At 36.2% G+C, this 27,038-nt stretch overlaps 1 protein-coding gene across 1 annotated transcript in view; it reads left to right on the top strand.

Annotated features, from left to right (window-relative positions):
* FBXO3 (F-box protein 3) overlaps window positions 1-26,605 on the top strand; it is a 35,407-nt gene extending 8,802 nt beyond the window's left edge. The window contains exons 4-11 of the mRNA XM_043908947.1: window positions 10,412-10,526; window positions 12,094-12,298; window positions 13,391-13,436; window positions 16,451-16,535; window positions 17,324-17,446; window positions 18,921-19,036; window positions 20,239-20,429; window positions 25,465-26,605. Coding sequence (XP_043764882.1) covers window positions 10,412-10,526; window positions 12,094-12,298; window positions 13,391-13,436; window positions 16,451-16,535; window positions 17,324-17,446; window positions 18,921-19,036; window positions 20,239-20,429; window positions 25,465-25,635 — 1,052 coding nt within the window. The 3' untranslated portion in view covers window positions 25,636-26,605. The remainder of the gene's footprint in view (window positions 1-10,411; window positions 10,527-12,093; window positions 12,299-13,390; window positions 13,437-16,450; window positions 16,536-17,323; window positions 17,447-18,920; window positions 19,037-20,238; window positions 20,430-25,464) is intronic.
* The last annotated feature ends 433 nt before the right edge of the window (window positions 26,606-27,038 follow it).

Raw genomic sequence — 27,038 nt, 5'->3', positions numbered from 1 at the left:
GAAGTGATTTAGCATGAAGCAAGCATGCAGTAGCTAGTATTTGTCAAACACAAAGCTAGGCGCTAAGCTAAGTACTGTGTATTATTCCATTTAAATTGCCAAAATCCTATGAGGTAGGCAATTACTATTCTCATTTTATAGGTGAGTTACCTGAGGCAAAAAAATCTTAAGTAAGTTGTTTGCCATCACAAAGCAAAGACTGAGCCAGGATTTGAATACAGGACTGATTCCAGAGCTGCGGTCTTCACAGCTGTTGAAGGAAGAGAGGACCTATTCTGTTTAGATTGTCTTAGGACTCTTAGAGAGTTAGTCTAATACTAGGGTATTTGGACTATGAGAATATATTTGTTGTTCTCATTTGAGGCACGGAGCTACCAGGAAAGGAAGAAACTAAGGGTACATAGCAGCCTCTTCCTTTTCTCTTTTATAGTTTTTTAGGGGGGCACTCAGTTGGTATTCCCAGGCTCCCTGCTCACAGTTGTGTTCTTAGTAGTTGTAGGTGAGGTTGTCAGAGAATTCCTTAGCAGCCCCTGTTTCACTCCCAGGTGCCAGTTCTCTGGGGTCTTTGCTATGAGTTGGAATAGGACAAATGCTCTGAAATCTAGAAAATTGGGGGTTCTATTCATGTAGACCTTTGAGTTTTAGGACTGGGTCAGGAACTTAGCTATTCATCTCAGGGGCCATAGTCCCTGACTCAATTTCAAAGGTAGGGAGATTACAGATAGGAAACTTGGAAAGCAGATAGGCATTGGGCTTGGGAAAATTTTTATTAAGTATCTTGAAATTATAGTATCCTGGCATGTTGTTGTTCAGTCACTCAGTCATGTCTGACTCGTTGTGACCCCATGACTACAGCATGCCAGGCTTCCCTGTCCTTCACCATCTCCCAGAGTTTGCTCAGACTCATGTCCATTGAGTCGATAATGCCATCCAACCATCTCATCCTCTGTCGTCCCCTTCTCCTCCTGCCTTCAATCTTTCCCAGCATCAGGGTCTTTTCCAGTGAGTCAGCTCTTCGCATCAGGTGGCCAAAGTATTGGGAGTTTCAGCTTCAGCATCAGACCTTCCAATGAATATTCAGGGTTGATTCCTTTTAGGATTGACTGGTTGGATCTCCTTGCAGCCCAAGGGGCTCTCAAGAGTCTTCTCCAGCGCCACAGTTGGAAGCATCATTTCTTCCCCACTCAGCCATTTTTATTGTCCAGCTCTCACATCCATACATGGCCACTGGAAAAACCATAGCTTTGACTAGATGGACCTTTGTAGGCAAAGTTATAGCTCTACTTTTTAATATGCTGTCTAGGTTTGTCATAGCTTTTCTTCCAAGGAGCAAGTGTCTTTTCATTTCATGGCTGTAGTCACCATCCACAGTGATTTTGAAGCCCTAGAAAATAAAGTCTGTCACTGGTTCCATTGTTTCCCTGTCTGTTTGCCATGAAGTGATAACCAGATGCCGTGGTCTTTTGTTTTTTGAATGTTGAGTTTTAAACCAGCTTTCTCACTCTCCTCTTTCACCTTCATCAAGAGGCTCTTCAGTTCCTCTTTGCTTTCTGCTATAAGGGTAGTGTCATCTGCATATCCGAGTTTATTGATATTTCTCCCAGCAATCTTGATTCCAGCTTGTGCTTCATCCAGCCTGCATTCCACATGATGTACTCTGCATATAAGTTAAATAAGCAGGGTGACAATATACAGCCTTGACATACTCCTTTCCCAATTTGGAGCCAGTCTGTTCTTCCATGTCCAGTTCTAACTGTTGCTTCTTGACTTGCACACAGGTTTTGCAGGAGGCAGGTAAGGTGGTCTGGTATTCCCATCTCTTGAAGAATTTTCCACAGTTTGTTGTGATCCATGCAGTCAGAGGCTTTAGCGTAGTCAATGAAGTAGAAGTAAGATGTTTTTCTGTATTTCTCTTTGCTTTTTCAATGATCAAAAGATGTTGGCAATTTGATCTCTGGTTCCTCTGCCTTTTCTAAATCCAACTTGTACATCTGGAAGTTCCCGGTTGCAATCTGTCTAATGGTATATATCATATGTCTTTGAAGTTCATATTAACCTTAAATGTTGACTTAACATTTTTTGAGTCCAGGGACTTCTCAGAGATCATTTTGACCAAGGATTAGCGGACTTTTTCTTTAAATGACCAGCTAGTAAATATTTTAGGCTTTGATAGGTAGATGGCCTTTGTGACAGCTGTTGAGCTCTGCTATTGTGGGAAAGCAGCCATAGACAATTCAACAACAAATGGGTGTGGCAGTGTTCCAAGAAAACTTTATTTAGGGAAGTAGGCGGCATTTGGCCTGCAGGCTGTAGTTTGTGGATCTCTGATTTATAACAGCCCTTTTCTTTTTGTAGGTAAAGGAACAGTCTCAGAGACTTTAGGTGACTTATGCAGGGTCCTATAGCTGGTGAGGAACAGAGATAAACTCTAGAACTCTAGGCCTCTTGGCTCCTAGTAATTTTTTCACCGCTTCCTTATGCAAATAGGCTGGGGGCCAGGAAAGCACTTTATTAGTATTTCAAGTATTTATTAAGTACTTGAAAGTTACTTAATCCTCTCTCTAATTCTCTGTAGGTGGTTATCATCTTCTATTTTGCAGAGGAGGAAACCGGATTAAAGAGGTGAAATAACTTGCCAGAGATCACAGTCAGTCTAGTCATACCATGGTATCCACAAGGGATTGGTTCCAGGGCTCACTGAGGATATCGAAATCCAAAGATGCTCAAGTCCCATAGTTGACCCTTTGTATCCTTGTGTTCCACAACCGTGGATACAGAGGGCCAGCTGTAATTGGTAGAATTGAGATTTGACCCTGGTCTGTCTGGCTCCCAAATTCTGTCAGAGTAGGATGCCCCTCTAAAACATATTTCCTTATATTTGTCTTTCACCATGTTTCCTTGTTGTCATTTTATTTCATTTTTTTCTGTCTTGCTATCTCTTTGCAAGAAATGCTTGGTTTCTTACTGTTACATGTTAAATGTCCAACATGTAGCACTAACCATATAAATTTTAGTAATTTTTTTCTCATTCAACTTCTGGTTCAGATAGCTTTTCAGCTTGTTTACTTTCATACTGAACTTTAAAAAAAATAAACTTTTTTGTAGTAATTTACATTACAAGACAGTTGCAAAGAGCACAAAGAGTTCCTGTGAACCCCTCAGCTTCAGTTTGTCCTAACATACCATCCCATGGGACATTTGTCAAACTAAAGTCTTCACTGGCACATTACTGCTCACTAAACTCTGGACTTTATTTGGAATTCCTCAGATTTTCCATCAGTGGGATCCTTTCTCAGTTGCCTTTTAGATCCTTTTTCATTTAGTTGCCATGTGTCTCCTCACTGTCCTCTGGCCTGTGGAAATTTCCCAGCCTGCCGGGTCCAGCCTCGGCAGGATGCAGGGGGTACCCTCAGGATGAACGGCGTCGGCGAGAGAGAGAAGACATGTGAGACTAGCCTTGACAGGGCCAAGTCTGCGAGGGAGAGAGAAAGAGAGAGAGAGAGAGAGCGAATGACCAGACGGGGGTGTTTGCAGGGTCTGGCAGAGTCTGGCAATGCTTTATTTTTTACCATAGCTTTTATACCCTAAGTTAGTACACTTCTAAGGGGAAGATAGTTTAACATTACATCAGCTTGTTCATCACGAAACCAGGGTGTTTTCTGCATACTTCTTAGTTTATGAGGGTCTTGTACATTATCCTCTGGCCTTGGGGCCTATTAACATTTTATGCAAGTCAGGTGAATGTAAACCTATTTTTTGTTTCTATGGTGACCTTAACTGAAAGGTAACAGTGTCATAGGGAAATAGTACAGAGTAGAATTATATTCTTGTTAATACAAAAATTAATCTTTCTGCAAAAGTTGTCAGTTGCGTTTATCTAAGAAGTTTACCCCATACTGACTGCGACTTTGGTGAGGCAGCTTCTGCCTAGCACTCCTGACTGACAATTAACAACCATCTCATTGTTACCACACTAGGGCTAAGTTCTTATTTCTCTAGATCTTTAACTATATTAACAATGGTTTTTATAACACAACCTTAGCACATTAAAGGCAAAAATACAGCAAGCAAAAACACAGCAAGCAAATCACAACCCAGTAACCACCTATAGAATAATTTTTCTTATGTTTTCTAATAGGACTCCTTTACCCCTTAAAAGGGCTCTATATCTGTTAGGGCTTTTATATAATCAGGTTCTATATGCTAGTTTATGATTAGGATATTATAAGCAATCATGCATATTAGTACCAAGGGCATAAATGCATTTGGCTAACAAACTACCAGCAAAGGAGTTTAAATTAAAACACTCCTTTCACCCTGAATAATCTCATAAAATACCACCACCTGGGAAACTTATTGATTAAAGTTCTAAATTGATTCTTATTTGAGAAGAGATCGGGGAAGGCCTTCCTGCCTGTGTCAGAGAAATTAGGGAGTAGTCCATTGAGGCAGGCATCAGAAAGACAGATTTCATCTTTAAGGTGAGCGCTGGGGGCAGCTTTTCGAAATCCCTGAAAACCTGATCTGCCTTGCCTGTCAGGCTTTCTCCTCGTGACCTTGTCATGGGTGGGATCTCATGAGCTGGCCTTTTCGAAAACCCCTGAAAACCTGATCCGCCTTGCCCGTCAGGTTTTTCCCTTACGGCCTTGTTAGGGGTAGGGTCTCGTGAGGTGACTTTTTCAAAACCCCTGAAAACCTGATCCGCCTTGCCCGTCAGGTTTTCTCCCTTATGGCCTTTTTAGGGGTAGGGTCTCTGTGTTGGCTCCCGGCACCAGCCTTTCCTTATCTTTCACAGCCTTGACTTTGAAGCAGTACTGGTCAGGTATTTTGCAAGATGTCCCTCAGACTGACTTTGTCTAAAGTATTACTCATGATTAGATTGGACTAAGGGGTTTTCAGGTTACTACTGAGGGGAACTGTTTCTTTTATCACATAGCTGGAGGTGTGTGATATCCACAGGCTATCACTAGTGATGTTAACCAACCTAGAGAAATGTGCACAGATCAAAAATAAAAAATAAACAAAGAAATGTTCACAGATCATAAGTATATGACTCAGTAAACTGTTGCAATGTGAACTTGCCCATTGTAACACCCTTCAGGTCATAAAGTAGAATAATTACCTAGAACCCTCTCTTTTTCTCAGGGGTAACCACTATCCTGATTGCTAATGCCACTGAGTAGTTTTCTGTCTTTTTGAACTTTATATAATTTGCATGATTGACTGTGTATTTTGTGTAAAGTATTTTTTTCATTTGTGAGATTCAGTTGTGTTGTGTGTAACAGTATTTTGTTCATTTTTGCTATGGTATAAACATTCCATTATATGATTAGACCACAGTTTATATATGTATTCTACTGTTGCTGGATAGTTTATTTCTAGTCTTTGACTATTATAAATAATACTGTAAATCATTTTTAAAGCAATTTTTATTAGGGCATAGTTGATTTAAAATGTTGTGTTAGTTTCTGCTGTATGGCAAAGGGAGTCAGTTATACATATACATATATCCACTCTTTTTTAGATTCTCTTCCCTTGTACGTCATTACAAGTGTTGAGTGGAGTTCCCCGTTCCTTACAGTAGGTCCTTATTAGTTATCTATTTTATGTATAGTAGTCTGTATATGTCAATCCCAGTCTCCCAATTTATCCCTGCCCCCCAATCCTAAGTTTGTTTTCTACGTCTGTGACTCTATTTCTGTTTTTAAATCATTTTTTATGTACTTATGAGCATGTTTCTATCAGGCAAATATCTAGGATTGCATTTGTTGGGTGGTATAGTATGCTTACATTAAACTTTAAAAAATACTGTTAATTTTCCAAAACGGTTTTACCACTTTACATTCCGACTAGCACTTTAATGTTGTCATTGTTTTTATTTTGGCCTTTCTAATGTGTGTGTATGGTGATTTTAATTTGCATATCCTTGAGGAGGTAGAATGACGGTTTTATTTCTAGCTTTCCAATCCCTATATGTCATTTCTTTATTCTTCTTGCTTTATTGAACTGGCTGGGGCCTTCAGTGCAGTATTGGGTAGAAATGATAATAGTGAGTATCCTTATCTTTCCAACTGCAGAGGGAGAGCTTTCAACAAGATGATGTTTGCTATAGGTTTTTAGTAGATACTGTTTAGCATATTGAAGGAAGTCCCTTAAGATCCTAGTTTGGGGAAAGGGTTTTTTGTTTTTGTGTTTTAAATGAATAATTGAATTTTATCAAATCCCTTTCTACTTCATTCTGTTAATGCTCTGAATTACATTGATTTTCTGAATGTTAAGCCAGTTTTGCATTTGTGGAGTAAACTACTTTGGTTAGAATGTATTATCTTTTCCTTTTTATATATTGTTGGATTAAATTTGCTAGTATTTGGGGTTTTTACATCTATGGTCATGAGAGAGTTTGGCCTGTAATTTTCCTTTCTTGCAATGTTCTTGTCAGGTTTTGGTATCAAGATGATGCTGGCCTTGTAAAACGAGTCGGGAAGTGTTGCCTCTTTTTCTGTTCCCTGGAAGAGTTTATGTAAGCCTGGTCTTATTTCTTGTTTAAATGATTAGTAGAATATTACCAGTGAAGCTATTCAATCTTGGAGTTTTCATTGTGGGAAGGTTTTAAATTAAATTTCAATTTCTTTATCAGATTTAGGACTACTCAGATTTTCTACTTAGTCTCATGTCAGTTTTGGTAAGTTGTGTTTTTCCAGGAAATTGTGTACTTCGTGTACATTTTCCAATTTATTGCTATAAAATTTTTCATAATATCCTCTTTGTAATGCTCGCTGGATCAGTAGTGATTTCACCTTTCCATTTCTGATATTATTTGATATTATTATTTCTTTCTGTTATTCTTGATCAGTTTTGCTAGGAAGGGCTAATCAATTTTATGAATGTTTTCAAAGAACTGACTTTTGTCTTTGTCAATCCTCTGTATATTAATATCTTATTTCTTATTTCATTAATTTCGCTGACTTCTCTTTGAGTTTACTTTATTGTCACTTTTTCCTGACTTGAGATGATTACTTAGATTATAGATTTTTCAGCCTTTCTAATTTTCTTCAAATCCCTTTAGGTGTATAAATTTCCCTTTAAACATAGCTTTAAGTTCATCCCACAAGTTTGAATATGTTGTGTTTTCATTAACATGCAGTTCAAAATATTTTGTGGTTTCTTCTTTGACCCATGGATTGTATAGAAATGTATTCCTTGATTTCCAAACATTGGGGGCTTTTTTATAATCTTTTAAATGTAATTTATGTTTTAATTCCACTGTGATCAGAGAATATACTCTATATGAGTTCAGTCATTTGAAATTTATTGTGATTTGTTGTGTGTCCAGCATATAATTTATCTTGGGAAATATTCCATGTATACTTGAAAAGAATATGTATCTCTCCACTATATTTTTTGCCATTGTTGCCAATTAGTACTATATATATAATTAGGCAAAAACTGTTAATCTTATTCAATCATCTATACTCTTATGAAGTTTTTGGTTTTCTTATTCTGTTAGTTACTGAGAGAGATATGTTAAAATTCCTTACTGTGGTAGGCAGAGTTCTGAGAAAATTTCCAAGATTCCCATCTTTGTGGTACATGCCTGATACAATGATTGCCTCGCCTTAAATATGAGTGGTACTATGGATATAATTGATTTTAGTCCTGTGATTAGGTCATATTATACGACAAAAGGTAAAGGGGTTATACAAATGTAATGAAAGTCAAAAATTAGTTGTTTATGAATTAATTATTAATCAAAAGGGAAATTATCCTGAGCAAGCCTGACCCAGAGGGAACTTAAAAGGAACTGGGCCCTTCCAGAAGTCAGAGAGATTCAGAGCATGAGTATCTCTCCTGTTGGCCATGAGCAAGCAAATTGGCATGTCGTGGAGAGGGCCAGCTGATAGGGAATGGCAGATGGCTTCTCAGCAGAGAGCTTCAGTCCTGCAACTGCAAAGAACCAAGTTCTGCCAATAACCCGTGAGTCTGGAAGAGAACCCCAAGCAAAGGATGCATAAAATGAGCTAGCAGCCCCAGTTAACACCATGATTTCAGCCTTGTGGGACCTGAGCGGAAGATCCAATTGAGTCATGCCCAGAATTCGACCTGCAGAAACTGTGAAATAGTAAATGAGTGTTGCTCGACACTTCTAATATTGTGGCAGTAGAAAACTAATATACCCATTATAATTATAGATAATCTTTTTTTTCCATTTTAATTCTGTCATTTAAAAAATATATTTTGAAGCTGTGTTATTAGATGTACAAAACTAAAGTTATAATGCCTGTGTAGTGAATTTAACCTTTTTGCCTTTACAGAAAGTCCTCCATTACCTCAAATAATGCTATTTGCCTTCAAGTCTGTTTTGTATGATTTTAGTAGAGCTATTTTAGTTTTCTGTGTTTACATCTTTAAGATGTACCTCTTGTATATGATTGTGTTTTGTTTTTCATCTGGTTTGTCAGTCTGATTTTTAATTAGATTATTTAGTCTGTTTATATTTAACATAACCACTAATACATTTGAATGTAAATATACTATGTTGCTGGGAAGCCCAGGTGGTTCGGTGGTGAAGAATCCACTGCCAATGCAGGAGACGCAGTTTGATCCCTTGGTCGGGAAGGTCCCCTGGAGGAGGGCATGGCAACCCACTCCAGTACTCTTGCCTGGAGAATCCCGTGGACAGAGGAGCCTGGTGGGCTACAGTCCTTGGGGTTGCAAAGAGTTGGATATGACTGAGTGACTGAGCAGGCATGTGTGCATACCTTGTTTCTACTTTTTAATGGTGCCACCTAAGCAGGTTTTCCTTTTTTTGCATTCTTCTTAATTATCTTTTATTCCATACCTCCTTTCCTTTCTTATTTAACTTCTTCTTTTAGTGATTAGTCTAGAAATTAAAATATGTATATATGACATGATTGAAGCCTATTGTAAAATTAATACTTTTACCACTTCCTGAACAATGAAAGATCCTTAAAATACTTCAATTTCAATTACCTCCCTCTTATCTTTTGTATTATAGTTTTATGGTTTTAGTTTTCAACATATTTTATATCTTTGAAAACATTATTACTATTTTATATGTTCAATATTATTTTAGATTTACCTCCATATTTACCTCTTCTAGTTGCCCTTTATTTCTTCCTGTATCTTCATGCTTTCATCTGGGATAATTTTTCTTCTGCCTGAAGAATTCCTGTTAGTATTTTTTTTTTAATTAGGGACTGCAACTGCTGAATATTTTCAGATTTTTTTTTTTTTGGTTGAAAAATGTTTTTATTTCATCTTCACTTTTGAAGTATAAATTGACTAAATATAGAATTCTAGTCAGCAGGTGGTGGTGGTTTGTTTTTTTTTTCCCCAGCACTTGAAGATACTACTCTAGCTTCTGTTGTTCTGTAGATAATTTAGCTATCAGTCTTAACTGTCATTCCTCTGAAAGTGACTGTGGCTTTTCCCCCTTCTCTGGTTGCTTTTAAGATTTCTCTTTGTCTTTGATTTTCAGCAGTTTTCCAGTAATGTGTCTAGGTAGTGATTTTCTTTGTAATTACAGTGCTTCTTGAGTTGTTTTCATCAATTTTAGAAAATTCCCAGCCCTGTGATAATGCTGAAGGCTTTGCTCCGTTTCCCAGCTTTGTGTTTGTTTTCAGAATTGGTAGTTGCCTCAAACAAGGTAGCTCCAATGGCCTGACCAAACTCTCAGTTTCCCTGTTCTGGACCAGCCTCCCCCAGCCCAGACCCTGCTGGTTCTCACTGCCTTTGAGGTTCTCCAAAAACCTTGAAACCAATATTCTGTTCAGTTTTTCTACTTCTAAGCAGAAGGTTTGGCCCAGTAGCCTGGTGGGCCATTGCTGGGAGTGACTCTCTTCTCTTAGTATTTGTAATGATACTTTTTGAAGCTAGTTTATGTGGCAGGCTTACAAACATGAAAATCAAATGCTAGGTAATGTCCTCCTAGAATGAACCTACACCTAAGTCCTGTATTCCTCATTGAGAAGCTTGGTGAAGACTCTTGAGCAACATCTGTTATAGAGGACTTCTGGAGAGTTTTTTTAAATAGAGAAGTTTATTAGATTAAGAAAAATGAGCTATGCTCTTAAGTTTGCAGTGTAATGTGAAAAATTAATGTGGATTTCACTGGTGCCTGCCATTCCATATTTTACTTAATGCCAGTGCTTTCCCCCTGGAGAGGAAACTGGGGGATTTGCTTGCTCAAGTGCTTCAAATGTCAGAGCCAATCTAAAGTGATGTAATGGTTCTGTGTATATTCAGTTCATTTCCCTATGTTTCAGCAAGTACCTTTTAGGCAGAATTCAGTTGGTCTCAAATTGTTTCATTGACTAGCAGGTACACTGGAATTCCTTCTTAGATTTAAGGCTGTCATTGTTTCATAATTTGCTTTTCTGTGTCTCTGCAGAGGGTGCTCGAGAGGAAGACCTAGATGCTGTGGAAGCTCAGATCGGCTGCAGGCTTCCTGATGATTATCGGTGTTCTTATCGTATCCACAATGGGCAGAAGTTAGTGGTTCCTGGGTAAGATGTTCACTGTTTGGGGCATTTTTTATTATACAAAGTATTTTCTAGAATGTAAACAAATTGTATTTGTAGTTATTCTTAACAGATTAAAGGAGTATGAGAATATCCTCTTGTTTCTTGTAATAATCCATAAGACAAAATATACAGCTTGAATTTGATTTTGCCAAAATAGATTATGTCTCAAAATCATCATTTCTATCAATGCATCTTTATAGTTTAAATGAAGTCTGGTTGGAGGTGGGGGCTATGGGACATGAGATAGGGGAGTGTGTGTGTGTATGTGTATAATTTAACTAGAACTGTTATGAATCCTTGAAATGTTTACCCTGTTACAGGCCAGGTAAATTGTTTGGGAGAACTTGTGTAAATTCTGTGTATCATACATTTAAAAAGTAATTTGCTCAGAGCTACATATACTTAACCAAAGAAAACATAGTTTCGTCCTATTCAAGCATAGCCTATTAGTTTTGTCCTATTCAAGCATAGCCTATCATTGAATAGCCTATTTTGAACTTACTTCCAAAAGATATGAAGTATTCACTGTGGATCCTTTTGGTAAAAGCAGAGCATACAGTAGCTGTCAAATTCACTCCTGGTTTTAAAAGGTCTAGTCTTTGAATGATTCTACTCCTTTTGTTCCCTTATGAAGTTAAGCTAATTCAGAAACTTTGCATTTGTGACATGCTAATAGGAATTTAGGGAGAATTTTGCATTGTTCTTGTTAGAATTTGATATCTCTATGTGTGTGAAAAATCATATGAGGCTCTGTTACCATTTTAGATCGGAGTTGAGTGAGTACAGGGAATCTAGAAGAAGGTGATCGCTCATACCGAGGTTACTGAGGTTCAGATGTCAAATACTGGGCAGTTAGAACTAGATAAGCCTAAATCACTGATTTTTTCTTGTTTTCCTGTCACACTGCAACTTGACAAAAAGGAAAAATTGTCATATTTCAAGAACAAACAGGAGAGAACTTTACTAAAGGGGTTGCTCAGACTTGACATGACAAACAGGTCATGAGTTCAACACAGGGATTTTTATCTATCCACAGCTCAGTGAGACTGAGGATGAGACTCTTGCAAAGACTGAACCCTGTGTTATTCTCGTTTGTCTACCATGAGATGAGTTTAGACACCAGACATCCCAAGTTTTTGAAAATTTGAACAAAGTATAAGCTGATCTCCATTTATTCTGCCTGGTAGGATAGAGTAAGCCAAAGGTTGTATCAAGATAGAAGTATCAGAGAATATACTCCTTTAAACATAAAATTAGTCATACATATATATATATAGCAAAACGCTGGCAAATTATGGCAAGATAGGTTTTTGAAAGCAATAAAACTGTTTTTCTTTTTAAAAGGTTGACATTTAGACATTTAGGCTTTTAATTTAAATCAGAATCTTTCCACTCAAGAGTTTGAATTTAAGATATATAGAAATTGTAGTGTTTCATGTATTCCTGCTTTAGAATTGACATGGTAATCAGTTTTCATAAAGTTGTCAATGTGAAATTAGTACTCATCAAAAAGTTGCAGTTGACTAAATGTTTGAGTCTGTGTTCTCAGGTTGTTGGGAAGCATGGCACTGTCTAATCACTACCGTTCTGAGGATTTGTTAGATGTCGACACGGCTGCTGGAGGCTTCCAGCAGAGACAGGGACTGAAGTACTGTCTCCCTTTAACTTTTTGCATACACACTGGTTTGAGTCAGTACATAGCAGTGGAAGCTGCGGAAGGCCGAAACAAAAATGAAGTCTTCTACCAGTGCCCAGTAAGTAGGAGCTGTGCTGAGAGGTGGCTTTCAGGTGTGTTCTGATAAAATGCACATTAGGAATTTTTAGGACTGTGGAATGAGTATAGAGCATTATGTGACTTGATTATAGACCTATCTAACTAGTGGGCTAATACTCTGATTTAACGGCATAAAATACTAAAAGAAAATCTCACCAATGGACAAACAGTGCGAACAGTTGTACGTACAGAGGGGAAGCTGCGATTTGTGTTAAGGCATTTTAAGTTTGAGAAAAACTAATGAGCTTCTTGCTGAGGTGATTAATTGTAATATCAGTTTCTAACTTTAAAAATTTAGTATTTGCACATCATTTGATTCAAGTTCTGAGTGCAGTGGAAACTTTCTAAACTCTTTCTTCAGCATGTATTCGGGTTATTGAAAAATATAGATCCTTTTTAGGAGGTTTTTGTTAAGATTTTCATGTACACACAGAATATCATGGCATTTGGTCTCATTTTTATTTCTTCAGTTCTCAGTCATTCCTCAGTTACAGACCTGCTGCTTTTTTTTTTCTAGATGTGAACTTTTAACTTAAAAGAGGAATTTAAATTAAAGAACTTTCATTGCTTTTAATTTTTTTCTAAGTATTTGCATATCTTTATCTCATTTTTGACTTAGTAGTTCTGTAGGGTTGTAGGTTAATGACTTGGCCTCTCCATTTCCTGAGGGAAGTGATTAATCTAGAATTGTTCGGGTCCATTGACTGAACCCAAAGCCCTGTCTTCTGGGTCCATAGGTCATGTATCATCTCATAGTTTTAACATCTTAATTGTTCTCTTAAAGGATCTTTTTTTTTTTTTTTAAGTTTATTTGAATACTGACAGCAGTGTATAAGCATTTTAACTGTTTTTGAGAAGTGCTTGGTGTTCCTCTAAGAACTTGATAGGAAGAGCCTAAATACAGAAATCATAAAAACAGAAACTGAAAAGTATGAGGAATGTCTGAGTATTGTTTAGAGCACTTAAGTTATTGTTGTCTGTTCTGCCTTGTCCCCAGGGAAGGATACAATGAATAATACGAAATTAAGTAAAATGTACAACATTCAATTATAATATTCTTTTTCTCACCTAGGACCAAATGGCTCGGAATCCAGCTGCTATTGACATGTTTATCATAGGTAAAACAAAAGTCTTCTTTTCTCCCTTCTTCCTTCTGGTCAGAAACATTAAGTTAGTAAAAACTTGTCTGTTACTTGACCAGCTAGCAATTTTATATTTGTATTTCTTAGAGCTTGTTGGTTCATAAAGTACTATAACTATGTTTTTTTAGAATAGCCCTTATACTTGACTTGGGTTTCTACTTGGAAAAAAGCCGTGCCCTATACAACCTTGTTCTCTTAGGATTCTTCTGTAGAACAGTGAAATATATGGAATAGCTAGAAATGTGTATATAGTTCCCTTATACACACATGCAGTTTCCATTGATCATATTAATACATAATTAGAGAGATACAGATACATGAAATAACTGTACTTGTTCTCTTCTAGTGCTAGTGCTGTAGTAAAATACTGGTAAGTCACACCAGAGACCTCAAACCAGCAGTCTTCAGAGACCAGTATAAACTGGGCCTTATAAACTGCTTGGCACACCTGAGTTTTCTTGGTCTTAAAAGGGTTTTCCTCAGGATTTTTTTTAACTTTTTATTAAAACCAATTAGCAATGTTATGATAGTTATAGGTGAACAGTGAAGGAACTCAGCAATACATATACATCTCAGGATTTTGAGAACAATTCAATCTGTTTACAAGAGTATCTCACCCCTTTGTTGTTCATTCATTCTTGTTTTGCTTAGATTTTGCTCAAGTAAGACAAGCATCCTAACTATCCGTTCTGCTTTTTAGAGGTATTTCTAACACATATTAAACATCCTCATGTGTTAATAGTGAAGGGGCCTTCCAGACCAAGGCATCTATCTAATTAGGTATCTCCTAATTGGAATCTTGAGTAGAGTATAAGTTTCTGTGGGTTCAGACTATGGCATATTCTAGGTTTGTATGTTCAAGTTATGGCATGTTCTAGATTTAATAAATAAACTGGTATAGCCACTATGGAGAACAGTGTGGAGATTCCTTAAAAAACTGGGAATAGAACTGCCATATGACCCAGTAATCCCAGTGCTGGGCATACACCCCAAGGAAACCGGAAATGAAAGGACGTGTACTCCAGTGTTCATTGTAGGACTATTTACACTAGCTAGGACATGGAAGCAACCTAGATGTCCATCAGCAGATGAATGGATAAGGAAGTTGTGGTACATATACATAATGGAATATTGTTCAGCTATAAAAAGGAACTCATTTGAGTCAGTTCTAATGAGTTGAATGAACCTGGAGCCTATTATACAAAGTGAAGTAAGTCAGAAAGAGAAAGACAAGTACTGTATATTAATGCATATATATTGAGTTTAGAAAGTCAGTACCAATGATCCTACATGCAGGGCAGCAAAGGAGACATAGATGTAAAGAACAGACTTTTGGACTCGGGCGAGGGTTGGGTGATTTAAGAGAATAGCATTGAAACATGTGCATTACCATATGTAAAATAGATGACCAGTGCAAGTTTGATGCATGAAGCGGGGCACCCAAAGCTGGTGCTCTGGGACAACCCAGAGGGATTAGGTAGGAAGGGAGGTTGGAGAGAGGTTCAGGATAGGGGGGACACAGGTATGCCTGTGGCCGATTCATGTTGGTATGTGGCAAAAGCCATCACAATATTGTAAAATAATTATTCTCCAATTAAATTAATTTTTTTTAGAAAAAGAAAAAGGGCCAGAGTGAGCCATTAATAGACATTGAGAAAAGAGAAAACTGGGTTGGATGGCATCACTGAGTCAGTGGACATGAGTTTGAACAAACTCTGGGAGATAGTGAAGGACAGGGAAGCCTGGCATGCTGCAGTCCATAGCGTCGCAGAGTTGGACACTACTTAGCGACTGAACAACAACAATTGCAATTTACCTGCTCTCAACTGATACCTTTAAAATTTTAAAACTGTGTACTATAAGACTCAAGCTTAAATTGTATCTTCAATCATTCCCTAAATAGAATTGTAAGTAAATACAGATTGTAAATTCAGCGTCAGACTTTCAGTGTGGTAGAATGCAGAAACTAGGTTAATAGAAACCATATTATGAAGAAATTCACCGAACAACATTGATAAGGGACTAATTAATATAGTCTAGGCACTGAGATGTATTAACAATAAATGGTAGGGGTCTAAGAAAGTTATTATGTTATATTACCTAGATGAGGAACATAATTCACGCAAATACTTGCTATTGATCTAATCACTAGGTCACAGATATATGGTCTGGACTAGACTATCCCAGTCATTCTCTGCTTTGAGTTGGTCACTGAGAATATGGAGGACATTCGAATCTATCGTAGCACAACTGGGCTGTGTGTGTTAGTCGTTCAGTCGTGTCTGACTCTTTGCAACCCCATGGACTGTAGCCCACCAGGCTCCTCTGTCCATGGATTTTTGCAGGCAAGAATACTGGAGTGGGTAGCCACTCCCTTCTTCAGCGGATCTTACCAACCCAGGGATCAAAGCCAGGTCACCTACATTACAGGCGGATTCTTTACCGTCTGAGCCACCAGGGAAACTGCTTTGGGGTATTCCTGATGCCCAGAACTCCACAGTGCTATACCCCTATTAAATGTCCAGACTGAGCCTGGCTTCTACCAGAATTTTGTGTGTGAATCAGAATTTGCCTAGTAGACCAGGGATATACTTTGTTCATCTGAAGACAGCTGCTGATACCTTTTTCTGTAGTTTCTTCCTAGATGTAGCTATATCTCCTTCATTCTGTATGTTCTAGGAATTATAGACAGAGGGCTTTTCATTCTTGTACCAGAACCAATTAAAATTTAAAAGTTAACTGTTTAAAGCTTTAAAAAGTAGTTTGAAGGAAGTTGAAGGATTCCCTACCAAGGTAGTTAGGAAATATGATCGCTAAAATTGAGGATAGAAATTTACCTAGGATTTGTAGATGACACCTATAAATGTTTCTAGTTTTGATATCACTAGATACCACTGTTAAGCATAGAGAAATTATAATTTTTTCCCTTGTTTCCTGTGTAGATTTTTAAAACGTATTTGTCCTTTTCTGCCCCCCTTCCTTGTTTATAGGTGCTACTTTTACTGACTGGTTTACTTCTTATGTCAACAGTGTTGTATCAGGTGGCTTCCCTATTATCAGAGACCAAATTTTCAGGTATTTCACTCAGATCTTTTTGGTTTGGAATGATTATAAATCAGAAAAAAAAGTTTCCCAGGAAGGTTAATGCCAGAACCTCTCATCTTGAATCTCATTATTTTATTCTCATTTTAAAGCCCAAACATCCAAACAATTGAATGACTAGTATTTTTTCATCTTGAAGAATCAAGAGAAAAAAACTGATTTTGATTTAGGAGCTATGGCTTTATAGTAGTTATATAATTGGGGGGGGGGGACAGGGGAGCTATTACCAATTAATAAATATATTGTGACTAGCAAGGCAGTAACTCTTGACTCCTGGAAAATGTTATTTATTATCTCTGGAACATTCACATGTTATAGATGGTATTAGAGGTAATCTTGGTTCACAGTGGCCTGGTTGGCAGAAATGATAGATTAATTATACATTAGAGGCCTCTAGAATAACATATTAACACACTTTTATTGTCAGAGTCAACATTTAAAGGGCATAGCTGGGTTTTCAGATGTTCCAAGTTTCCTTAGCTCTGAAAACTGAAATAAGCTGTTTTTAGTTTCCAAGTTAGTTACTAATCCATTATTTGAACCACTGATCATTGAACCTTGACTGCTATCATTACTGATGCAGAGTCTTCAAAGTTTTCTAATTTGTTTTTTTTTTTAAGTTTAATAAGGTCCCAAATATGTTTTAAATTTTTTATCCTAAGGTAAAATATAAACTATTTTGCATTGTATCTTTAAAACTTATATCTTATAGAATTGAGGTTTGTTGATTTAAAAATGTTTAATTTTTTAAAATTACCTAGATATGTTCATGATCCAGAGTGTGTAGCAACGACTGGGGATATTACAGTTTCAGTTTCCACATCATTTCTGCCAGAACTTAGCTCTGTACATCCACCCCATTATTTCTTCACATACCGAATCAGGTGAGAATTTTAAATGGGGATGCTTTTTAAAATTGTGGGATATTAAAAAAAAATAAAATTGTGGGATATAGCTCATGGATGTGTTATCATTGCCCTATTTGATATGATATAAAAAACACATTTTGAAAAGCAGCTTCTTGCTAAAGTGTGGGAGTAAGTGGATAGCAAAAAAATTTTCTACAATGTAGTGTTTATAAAATATCTTGAGGTTATATCAACCTTTAAGTTGTTTCTTCAATATAAGTATTGTGCCCAGTACTTTGAGAGGCGGACCACCAAGTTGTAATCATCATGAAAGTTCAGTATTAGAGTTACGATGCATTCTAAAAGCTATGAATAACTTCCCTGGTGGTCCAGTGATTAAGACCCTGTGCTCTCAATGCAGTGGGTACAGGTTCCATCCCTGGTCAGGGAACGAAGATCCCACGTGCTGCACAGTGTGGCCAAAAAAAAAAAAGCTATGAAATTGCCCAAGATAAAACTATGCATTTAAGTTTTAACTAGCTTGTCTATATTTAGTTAAAAATGAAATAAATATTATTTGAATACAGCCTCTATAATTAGACATAGTGCTGAGCAAACCCTGGATTTGGTTAAATAAAAAACATGCTAAATTCACTTTAATAAGTACGCTGTACTGTGAGGTAAAGATAACTCATTACCTTAAGATATTAAGATGTATTTTTTGTTTTTAGATGTATTTTTAAATACTTTATGATGTATAGATTTTTACAATGCCTATATATACATATGCATACATACTGGAAATAACGGTATACTTAACCAGGAAGCATTCTAGGATTTTGGTATTGTATCCAGCTTTGATGTCTAGTTACATATATTCAGATGAATCTGTTTTAATTGTTTAATTTACATCCTGCCTAGGATTAGGATTAAGATATGCTTAAAATAATAACACCTATACATGCTTATAGGGTATTCTAAATGAAGATGAGTCAGCAGATTCTCAGAAAAAGGAGGGAAATAGTAGTGTTGGGAAACAGAGTGAAGGGATGATTCCGGTAACTGAGCAGTAGACGCACGAAATAGTGACATTCTGCTCTGAGCTTTCTAGAAGCTAATGGAGAAAAGGGAAATGGGCTGCATAGCCTTGTGGTGAAAAAAAGACTCCATTTTCTCACAGCAGTTTTTCATAGCACTGTATTCTAGAATGTGTTTCCCACATTGATCATTTGAACACAAGATTGTTGGCACCACTCTGTTTTGTAAATTTTTCTGTTGCCCTTTCTATTGTTAACCCTAACTGACAGTCAAGTGTGTAAATTGAATGAAAGCATTTCTGTGGGTGGAGTCCAGCCAGTATCTTTGAGAGCTTACAGGAATAGATGATTTACACAGACTTTGGGTTGGTTTTCTTAATTTACTTTGGAAATCCCTTTCACCATCTTAGCTCAAATACTATAGCTCTTAAACAGAAGAAACCAATGTGTCTCTACCACCCTTTTTTCTCCAGGATTGAAATGTCAAAAGACGCCCTTCCTGAAAAGGCTTGTCAGTTAGACAGCCGTTACTGGAGAATAACAAATGCTAAAGGTGATGTGGAAGAAGTTCAAGGACCTGGAGTAGTTGGTATGTAACCCAAGATTTGAGTTTAAACATCAGTTGCTTCTGAGACATTTTGGAGAATATATATGTGATATATATAATTGCTTGGTAAATACATCATGTAGTAGTGGATAAGATGGCATTTCAATGTGAAAGATACCATAGATTCTGGATTCTTCTCCTAACTATAATACAATGAATATAATGTATAAAGGTCATTATTTTATCAGTTTAGTACCTTAAACATGAACTTTTCTAAAAGGATAGCAAACTCAATTATTCAGGGGTTGAATCTCCATTCTGTCCATCACATGGGTTTCTTGCTTTCCCTTCTTAACTTCTTATATTTCTTTTAGCTGGAAAATTATTCATTATCATATTCTATAGGGTTACCAGGTATAGGACAGAAAAAGAAAATAAATTTCATACTGGTCATCTTTTTTAATTTCAGGGGCAATGTTAAAATTAATAGCACAGATTTTATTGTCAATTATCTCTAGCCTCTGATTACAATTGACATTTGGCTTTTTAAAAAATTATGAGTATCATAAGTTTCTGAGCCCTCAGATTCTTCAGTCTTTTGTTGTACTTCAGGAAAATATTATTACTTAAGTAATGCAGTTCGGTTACTGGTCCTAAGCATATGTAGGATTCAGTTTAAATTTGTTTTAATTAATTGCCACAAGTAGAGTCATAGTCTACATCTCTTTTTAAGGAATTATTAAGGGTCTAGTGCTAAAGAACTTTATTAAAGTTGTAATTCTTTTTCAGTCATTTTGTCTGTTGGGGTAAGACCTCTCTCCCTTGTGACTGCACTTAGGGCTAAATGCTGAAGGGACATCTTCAGAGTTTTATGTTTTAGTCTCTTGCTACTTTTGAACATTTAAATTATCCTTATCTCTGTTTGAATTAGAGTCTGTGACAGTTTTTATTACCCGTGTCTTAAAGAGTGTGTCTTCAACACCTCTCCTTTTCTGGTTTTTATTCTGATACTAGATATCACCACCTCCGCCCCCCATGCATATACACTGTAAGGAATTCGGAGAATACAAAAAAATGTTAAAATACTCATAATCCCATCACTGTTACCATTTTGTTATATTTCCTTTAAAAATTGTTTCTAATTATGCATTTACTTTAATATAGTTTAAAGAGGACATGTCTTATTTGCTATAATGAAGAATTAAATTTTATACTTTGATTTATTGTTGCTGTTTTCTCTGCAGGTGAATTTCCAATCATCAGCCCAGGCCGGGTGTATGAATATACAAGTTGTACCACATTCTCTACAACATCAGGCTATATGGAAGGATATTATACCTTCCATTTTCTTTACTTTAAAGACAAGATCTTTAATGTCGCCATTCCCCGATTCCATATGGCATGTCCGACATTCAGGGTGTCTATAGCTCGATTGGTAGGTTAAATTTTCCTCTGGTGCTGATTTACATGACTTTGTAGAATGAACTCCACAGAGGGTCTTACAAATAGTTTGTAAATGGTATTTCAGAGAACCCTAGAGATTTTGAGGGAGGTATCTTTGGGGGGATGGGGGGGTATGTGAATACATTGGGTGGGAGTGGACAGTAAGTAAACTAGGCTCCATATTCTTTAATCAGAGTAACTCCACTGTTATCTTTTTGTTGTTTTTGTTTGTTTAAAGAAACTATTTTTTAGAGCAATTTCAGATTCATAGCAAAATTCAGCAGAAGGTATAGAGATTTCCCATGCTTCAGTACATGCATAGACACGTCCATTATCAATATCTCCCACCAGAGTGGAACCTTTGTTAGAATTGACGAACCTACCTTGACACACCGTTATCGCCCAAAGTCCATAGTTTACATTAGGGTTCACTCTTGGTGTTGCATATTCTGTGAGTTTGAATGAATGTATAATGACCTGTATCCTCCATGTAAAGTAGTTATTGGTTTTAAAGGTTCAGTGTCTTTTCCAGTTTCCAAAAACAGTTTTGTTGCCTAATGAGAATCACTATACTGGACCAGAGTTGCCTTTATTTTGTGAAGACTGGGGAAACAATTTCTTAATGTGTTTTTTTTAAAATTCCCAATTTTAAAAAATAATACAAATATCCTGTAAAATCATTACAAAGAAGATTTAATGGATAGACTTGTACTTTTAGTAGTCTCTCTTTGGGGATAATTTCCTAATTCAACTAGTCCTATTTTTAAAATCTTGTTTCTAGGGTTATGACAGGCATAGCAGTAACCTCAGTCTTACCAGCCATAAAATGATTAAAGAAATTTATCATGCCCCAGTAATACAATTGGAATACCATATGAATTGCATATCCAGAATGTAATCAAGTCATAGATGTCAGATATTTTAAAAAACCTCTCTAGCTCCTGGGGTGAGTCTGATGGGTGGGTCCAAAATAAGTCTGGGAAGATAGACATGATGTTAACATGACTTAGATACATTCCCAAGTCCAGTTTGGAAAGAAAAGGATGGTGATGAGATGCCACCAGTAATACTTGTGGTATTTCTGGTGAAAAGAATCTGCAGTCTTAGCTTTGGAAGTGAAGTTTATCTTCCCTCCCAATGTGTATTTCCAACACTGTGAATTTGCTACTTCCTATAACAGTCTTCCATTTTTGAGTAGCTCCATTTCTGTATGAGATTGATATCATCCTTAAATGTTTGATACAATTTATCAGTGAAGTCATCAGGGCTAGAGTTCTCTTTGTGGGGACATTTTGAAATATGAATTTTCTTTAATATTTGTATTTTCTGTTCCTTATTTCACTTTTGGTAATTTGTGTCTTTCAAGGAATTTGTCCATTTGGTCTAAATATTGAATTTATTTCTATAAAGTTATTTGCAGTATTCCCTTGATATCCTATAAGAGCTATAGTTATACATAGTGTTTTATTCTTGATATTGGTAGTTTGCATCTTCTCTTTTGTTCATCACCTTAGCTAGGGGATTATCACTTTTATTGATCATTTAAAGGAACAATTTTTGGTTTCACTGTTTTTCTCTATTTGCTTATTTTCTATTTCATTGATTTTTGGAGTTATCTTTATTTCTCTCCCACTTACTTTAATTTTCTTTTTTTTTTTTTTTAAACTTCTTAAAGTAGAAGTTTAGATGATTGATTTTAGACCTTCTCTCTAAGCACTGTTTTAGCTGCACTTCACAAATTTTTATGTTTTTTTATTAACATTTAATTAAAAATATTTTCAGATTTCCCTTGTAATTTAATTTTGATCTGTGTATTTTTCTAGAAATGTATTGATTTCCAAACATTTGGAGCTTTTCTAGTTAGCTTTTGGTTATTGCTTTCTAGTTTTGTTATGGTTAGAAAACTTGCTGTGTATAATTTCAGTTTTTAAAAATGTTTTATGGCCTAGCATTATGGTCTGTCTTGGTAAATGATCCTTGTGTATTTGAAAGAATGTGTATTCTGATATTTGGGGAATATTATTCTATAAATGGCAAGTCAAATGATTGTTTTTCAAGTCTTCTTTATATTTACTGATCTTTTTTGTGTATGTGTTTGTTCTCTGAGAGGTGATTGTTGTAATCTCCAACTGTAATTACAGTTTTGTCTATTTTTTTAATTCTGAATTTTTATTCTTTTAAATTTGTTTCATGTATTTTAGTTATATGCAAATATGTTTAGGATTGTTATGTGTTTTTAATGAAGTGCTTTTTTTATTGTTATAAAACCTCTATCTGTGACAATATTCCTCGCCCTAAAGTTGCTATATATTCCTGACCTAAAGTGTAAAGAGTGTTGACGTTTGTTTGCACAGGCAGTTTGCGCAGTTAAGTTACTGTTGAGTCAGTTGATCCTGTTGAGGCTTGTTTTTTGTGTTTGTTAGGGTGGGGATAGAGTAGTCTTTACTTAAGTACAGTAGTTCTTAGACTTTCCAGTCTCATGATCCCCTTAAGCTCTTACAAGTTATTGAGGACTCCAAAGAGCTCTTGCTTATGTGGGTATACAACATTTATCATGTTAGAAATTAAAACTGATGAATTTTATATTTACTTACTCCTTTTTTAAAGTTTAAAATTTTTAAATTTATAATTTCCAATTCCGGTAATAAACTCATTACATGTTCAACCTTCTCTTAACTATGTTCTTACTTATTTAGAGTTTTAGTTTCCTCCTGACCACAAAGAAGCATGTGAAATCTTGATCTCCCTTGTGGAAAATGTTTTCTCTTTCTCCAGGATGAGAACTCAATAAAATTAAATGAGAATTCTGCACTTATTTCTAATCAAGATGAAAGAGGCAGTGGGGATTGTATTTCTATTGTGTTGTATTTGTATTGTACCTTTCCTATTTAAAAATTTAGTTTTCTTGATACAGAAGTTGAGTTGTCATCATTTGTCCCCTAACCATGTATTATCATTCTTAATACTACTTTTTGTTTTATACTTTGAATGCTGCTATAAAAATTTTTCTTTGGTTGGTCTTAAGTCTTTTCTTGGTCTAGGTAGTTTGTTTTTGGACACTTTAGAGGCTCCTGCTGCTTATTTATTTCCATTCTTGTCTGTGTGTTCCCTTTTCCATCTACTGTTATTGTATATACACTTTTGTCTGAGATTATCAGCAATCTTCCTCTTGAGCTACATTGATTTTTTTTAAACAGTTTTTCTGTTCTTAAGATAATTAATAGTCATACTACCTGGATTTAATGTTTCAGAATTTCCTAAGTTTTAATCTTCTCCCCCTTTTGGACCTTCTACTGAATTTTAAAGTCTTTATTTCCCAGAATAAGAAAAATCAAAAGATAAAAGTAACAAACTATGTTATGTTTATGTGTATTTTCTGATTGTTGTTGTTAGTGTTATAATAAATCCTGAGTGATGATTACTTTGACAGATAATAAAGGACACTTCCTTTCTCCCACATTCATTACTTTGCTTGCTCAACAGATATTTATTGAGTACCTACTAGGTGCTGGGGAAAATGCAGTGAACAACACAATGAAAATCTCTGCCTTCAGGGATGTAATGTACAGCATGGTGATTATGGTTAATAATACTGTATTGCATATTTTGAAAGTTGCTAAGAGAGTAAATTTTAGAAGTTCTCATCACACGAAAAAAGCTCTGTATCTATGTATGGCGATGGATGTTAACTAGATTTATTGTGGTGACCAGTTTGTAATGTATACAGATACTGAATCATTATGTTGTACACCTGAAACTAATATAATGTTTGTCAATTATGCTTCAATAAAAATAAAAAATAAAAGAGAAGAAAGTTGAGGAGATTAAAAAGAAATCTCTGGCTTGGAATTTACATTGTAGTTGGAAGAACAAAGTGTAGTAAATATCCACTCTTCACTTATGTCAACTAGTCATAAGTGCACTGGAGAAAATCAGAGTAAGGGTGCCAAGAAGTGTCCTGTTGGGTTGTTCTGATACAAAGATGTGTGAGGGACAGCCTTGGTGACATCTGAGTTCATGCTTGAAAGAAGTAGAGGGAAATGGGCGGATGTGTAGCCGAAGGGTGCTCCAAGCAGAGCAGCAAGTACCGAGGTGCTGAAGCGCTCAGGCGCTTGGTGTGTCTGAAGGAGTGCGCGGAGGCCAGTGTGGCTGGAGGCCAGCAGGCAGGGGAGAGCGGTCAGAGGCGGCGTCGCGGGGCAGTGGGTGCTGCGTGTTGCCATGCCATAAAGCCGCGGGGGAAGGACTTTTGCTGCCATCACAGCCCAAGCTTCCCAGTGCTTCCCGCAGTAACAGCTAGGTCCTCCTTGCCGTTCAGAATTCTGTCCAATTATAGTAGCTCCTCTCTTGAGTCTTCAAAAATGTATGAGACAGAAAACCAACAGCAGAGTAAGTCAAGACTCGACTAGAGACATTGATTAAAAGGAATGGAAGTGTCCAAGAGACGTTTAGATGCTGGATATTCAATATCACTGCTGCCTTATTCTGATAGTCTTCAACAAGTTAATTTAAAAGTGGAGGCTACTGAAGGTGGTTGGTTGTCTTACTAGACCTCTTGTTGACAGTACATAAAAATTACCAGCAGAGGTCGTAACTTAGTTATATTTTTATATCCTTGCTTCTGTAAGCAGGCAGGTTAATAAAGAATTGTTCCACAGTACATTAATAAATTCAGTAAAATTTTATCTTGGGTTGTTAGAAGTGGTCTGTTCGCTACCTTCTGTGAATTATCAACCACCATGTAAAAAATAACTATTCTATTGATGAAATATATTTACTGTGAACACATTGAGCATTTTAAAACTTGTTATAGCATACATACTCTAGAATCTTAACGTTAGCATGTGCATCATAAGCATGTATAAAAGTCTGTAAAGTTCTATAAAAAAGTATAAAATTCAATGAGAAGTCTATAAAAATTCATACTTGGCATGCCCAGTCGTTTAGATTCTAGGTAAATGAGAATTTGTATTAAATTAAAAAAAAAACCTGATGGAAGTTCTTATCAAAAGATTGTCTTCTCTTTCAAGGAAATGGGTCCTGATGAATATGAAGAGATGGAAGAGGAAGAAGAGGAGGAGGAGGAAGACGACGATGACGATTCGGCAGACATGGATGAATCTGATGATGATGAGGAAGAGAGGCAGAGGAGAGTCTTTGACGTTCCCATTCGAAGACGCCGCTGCTCTCGCCTTTTTTAGCAAGCCTCTGCTGACGGAAGCCCTAGGATGAATCCAGTCTTTTAAATAGATGTTTCAATAATGTCAGTAACTAAACTGTTCTCAGCTTATATTAATAGCAGGAAGACTAGCAGGAAATACTGTGCCAGGCCCTGGGTTCTGTGCGGCGCTACTTTAGAAATTGGAATGTTTGGGTTTGCTGTGTGTTTTTGAGGTAGAGGAGGAAATGGGAATCTTTTTTTCTCTTCTAGGAGTTAATGGGAGAATACTTATCTAGCTAAGGAACAGACATTTCTTTATTTAAAAAAATTTTATACTTATAAAAATATGGAAATGGAAGGGAATTGGTTTGAAAGAGGATTTAAAATGAATCAGAAATACCTACACAAGGATAGAGAAACTATGTGACTGAATGGTTCTGTGAAAAGACTTATAAGTTATATAGAAATGAACAGAATTTGTAATTAGGCTAATCCATTTAGTGATTCCTATATATTTTGTACCTACAGGGAACTAACTGACTAAATAGCTTGACTGCCAGTTGTTTGTCCTTAGACAATCTATCCTTGAATTTAGAGTTTTCATCACAACCTTGAATTTAAAGCTATCAGTATGGCCTTGACCTTAAATCTAGTCTTCAACTCTACCAACTTTGAATTTAATTTAAGGTTTTCAACACTATGACCTTTACCACACTGTTCACAGATGCTTCATTTTTGAAATGTAGTGTGTAAAAGTATGTATTGTGTTTATTAACAAGGTTATTCACAGTGTCTCATGTAGTCTAAATTTGTAAATACTGCTTCTGTTTTGTTACTTGACTGTCTAACTTTGTGATAAGTGACATGAATTTTATCTTAAGATCAAGTATGTTTTCCTGAAACATATAAAAGATTTTTTTTTGTAATAATATATAATTGAGAGTTTGGAAATGAAATCCTCCAAATGTCAAAACCTCACATTTTGAAAACAAATTTTGGTTCCAATCCTGTATTTTGTGTAATTGCCTATTTCCCATAAATACGTATATTAATAAGCCTTTGCTCTTAAAAGGAAGATGAAATCAAAACTCTGGCCTATTGCCAGAGGCCCATTCAGAGTCATTTTCTGGCTCTAACTAAACTCTGTCGTGGATTCTACCTTCCCTTTCCCCCAGAAACAGTTCTTTTGTAGGGAAAACTGTGGAAAGGGAAGTATATACAGGATTAAGAAGTTGCCATCAGGGAACTTAAAGGCAAACTTAGTCTTTCATATTGGCTAACATGAAACATGTCAGAATGTTCTGAAGTGGAGTAAATAGCTTTTCCTGCCCTTTTTTTTTTTTTTTTTTAAATAGAGTATTATCAGGGTGCCAAATCCTTCTTTTATGCCTATCCTTTAAAAAAAAAAAAAAACACTGGTTTTTTGAAAAGTAAACTCCCAAT

The sequence above is a fragment of the Cervus elaphus genome, chromosome 1 (assembly GCF_910594005.1).
Source record: "Cervus elaphus chromosome 1, mCerEla1.1, whole genome shotgun sequence".
Classification (NCBI taxonomy): domain Eukaryota; kingdom Metazoa; phylum Chordata; class Mammalia; order Artiodactyla; family Cervidae; genus Cervus; species Cervus elaphus.
The sequence above is the reverse complement of the archived record's forward strand: the minus strand, read 5'-3'. Positions and strand labels throughout refer to the sequence as shown.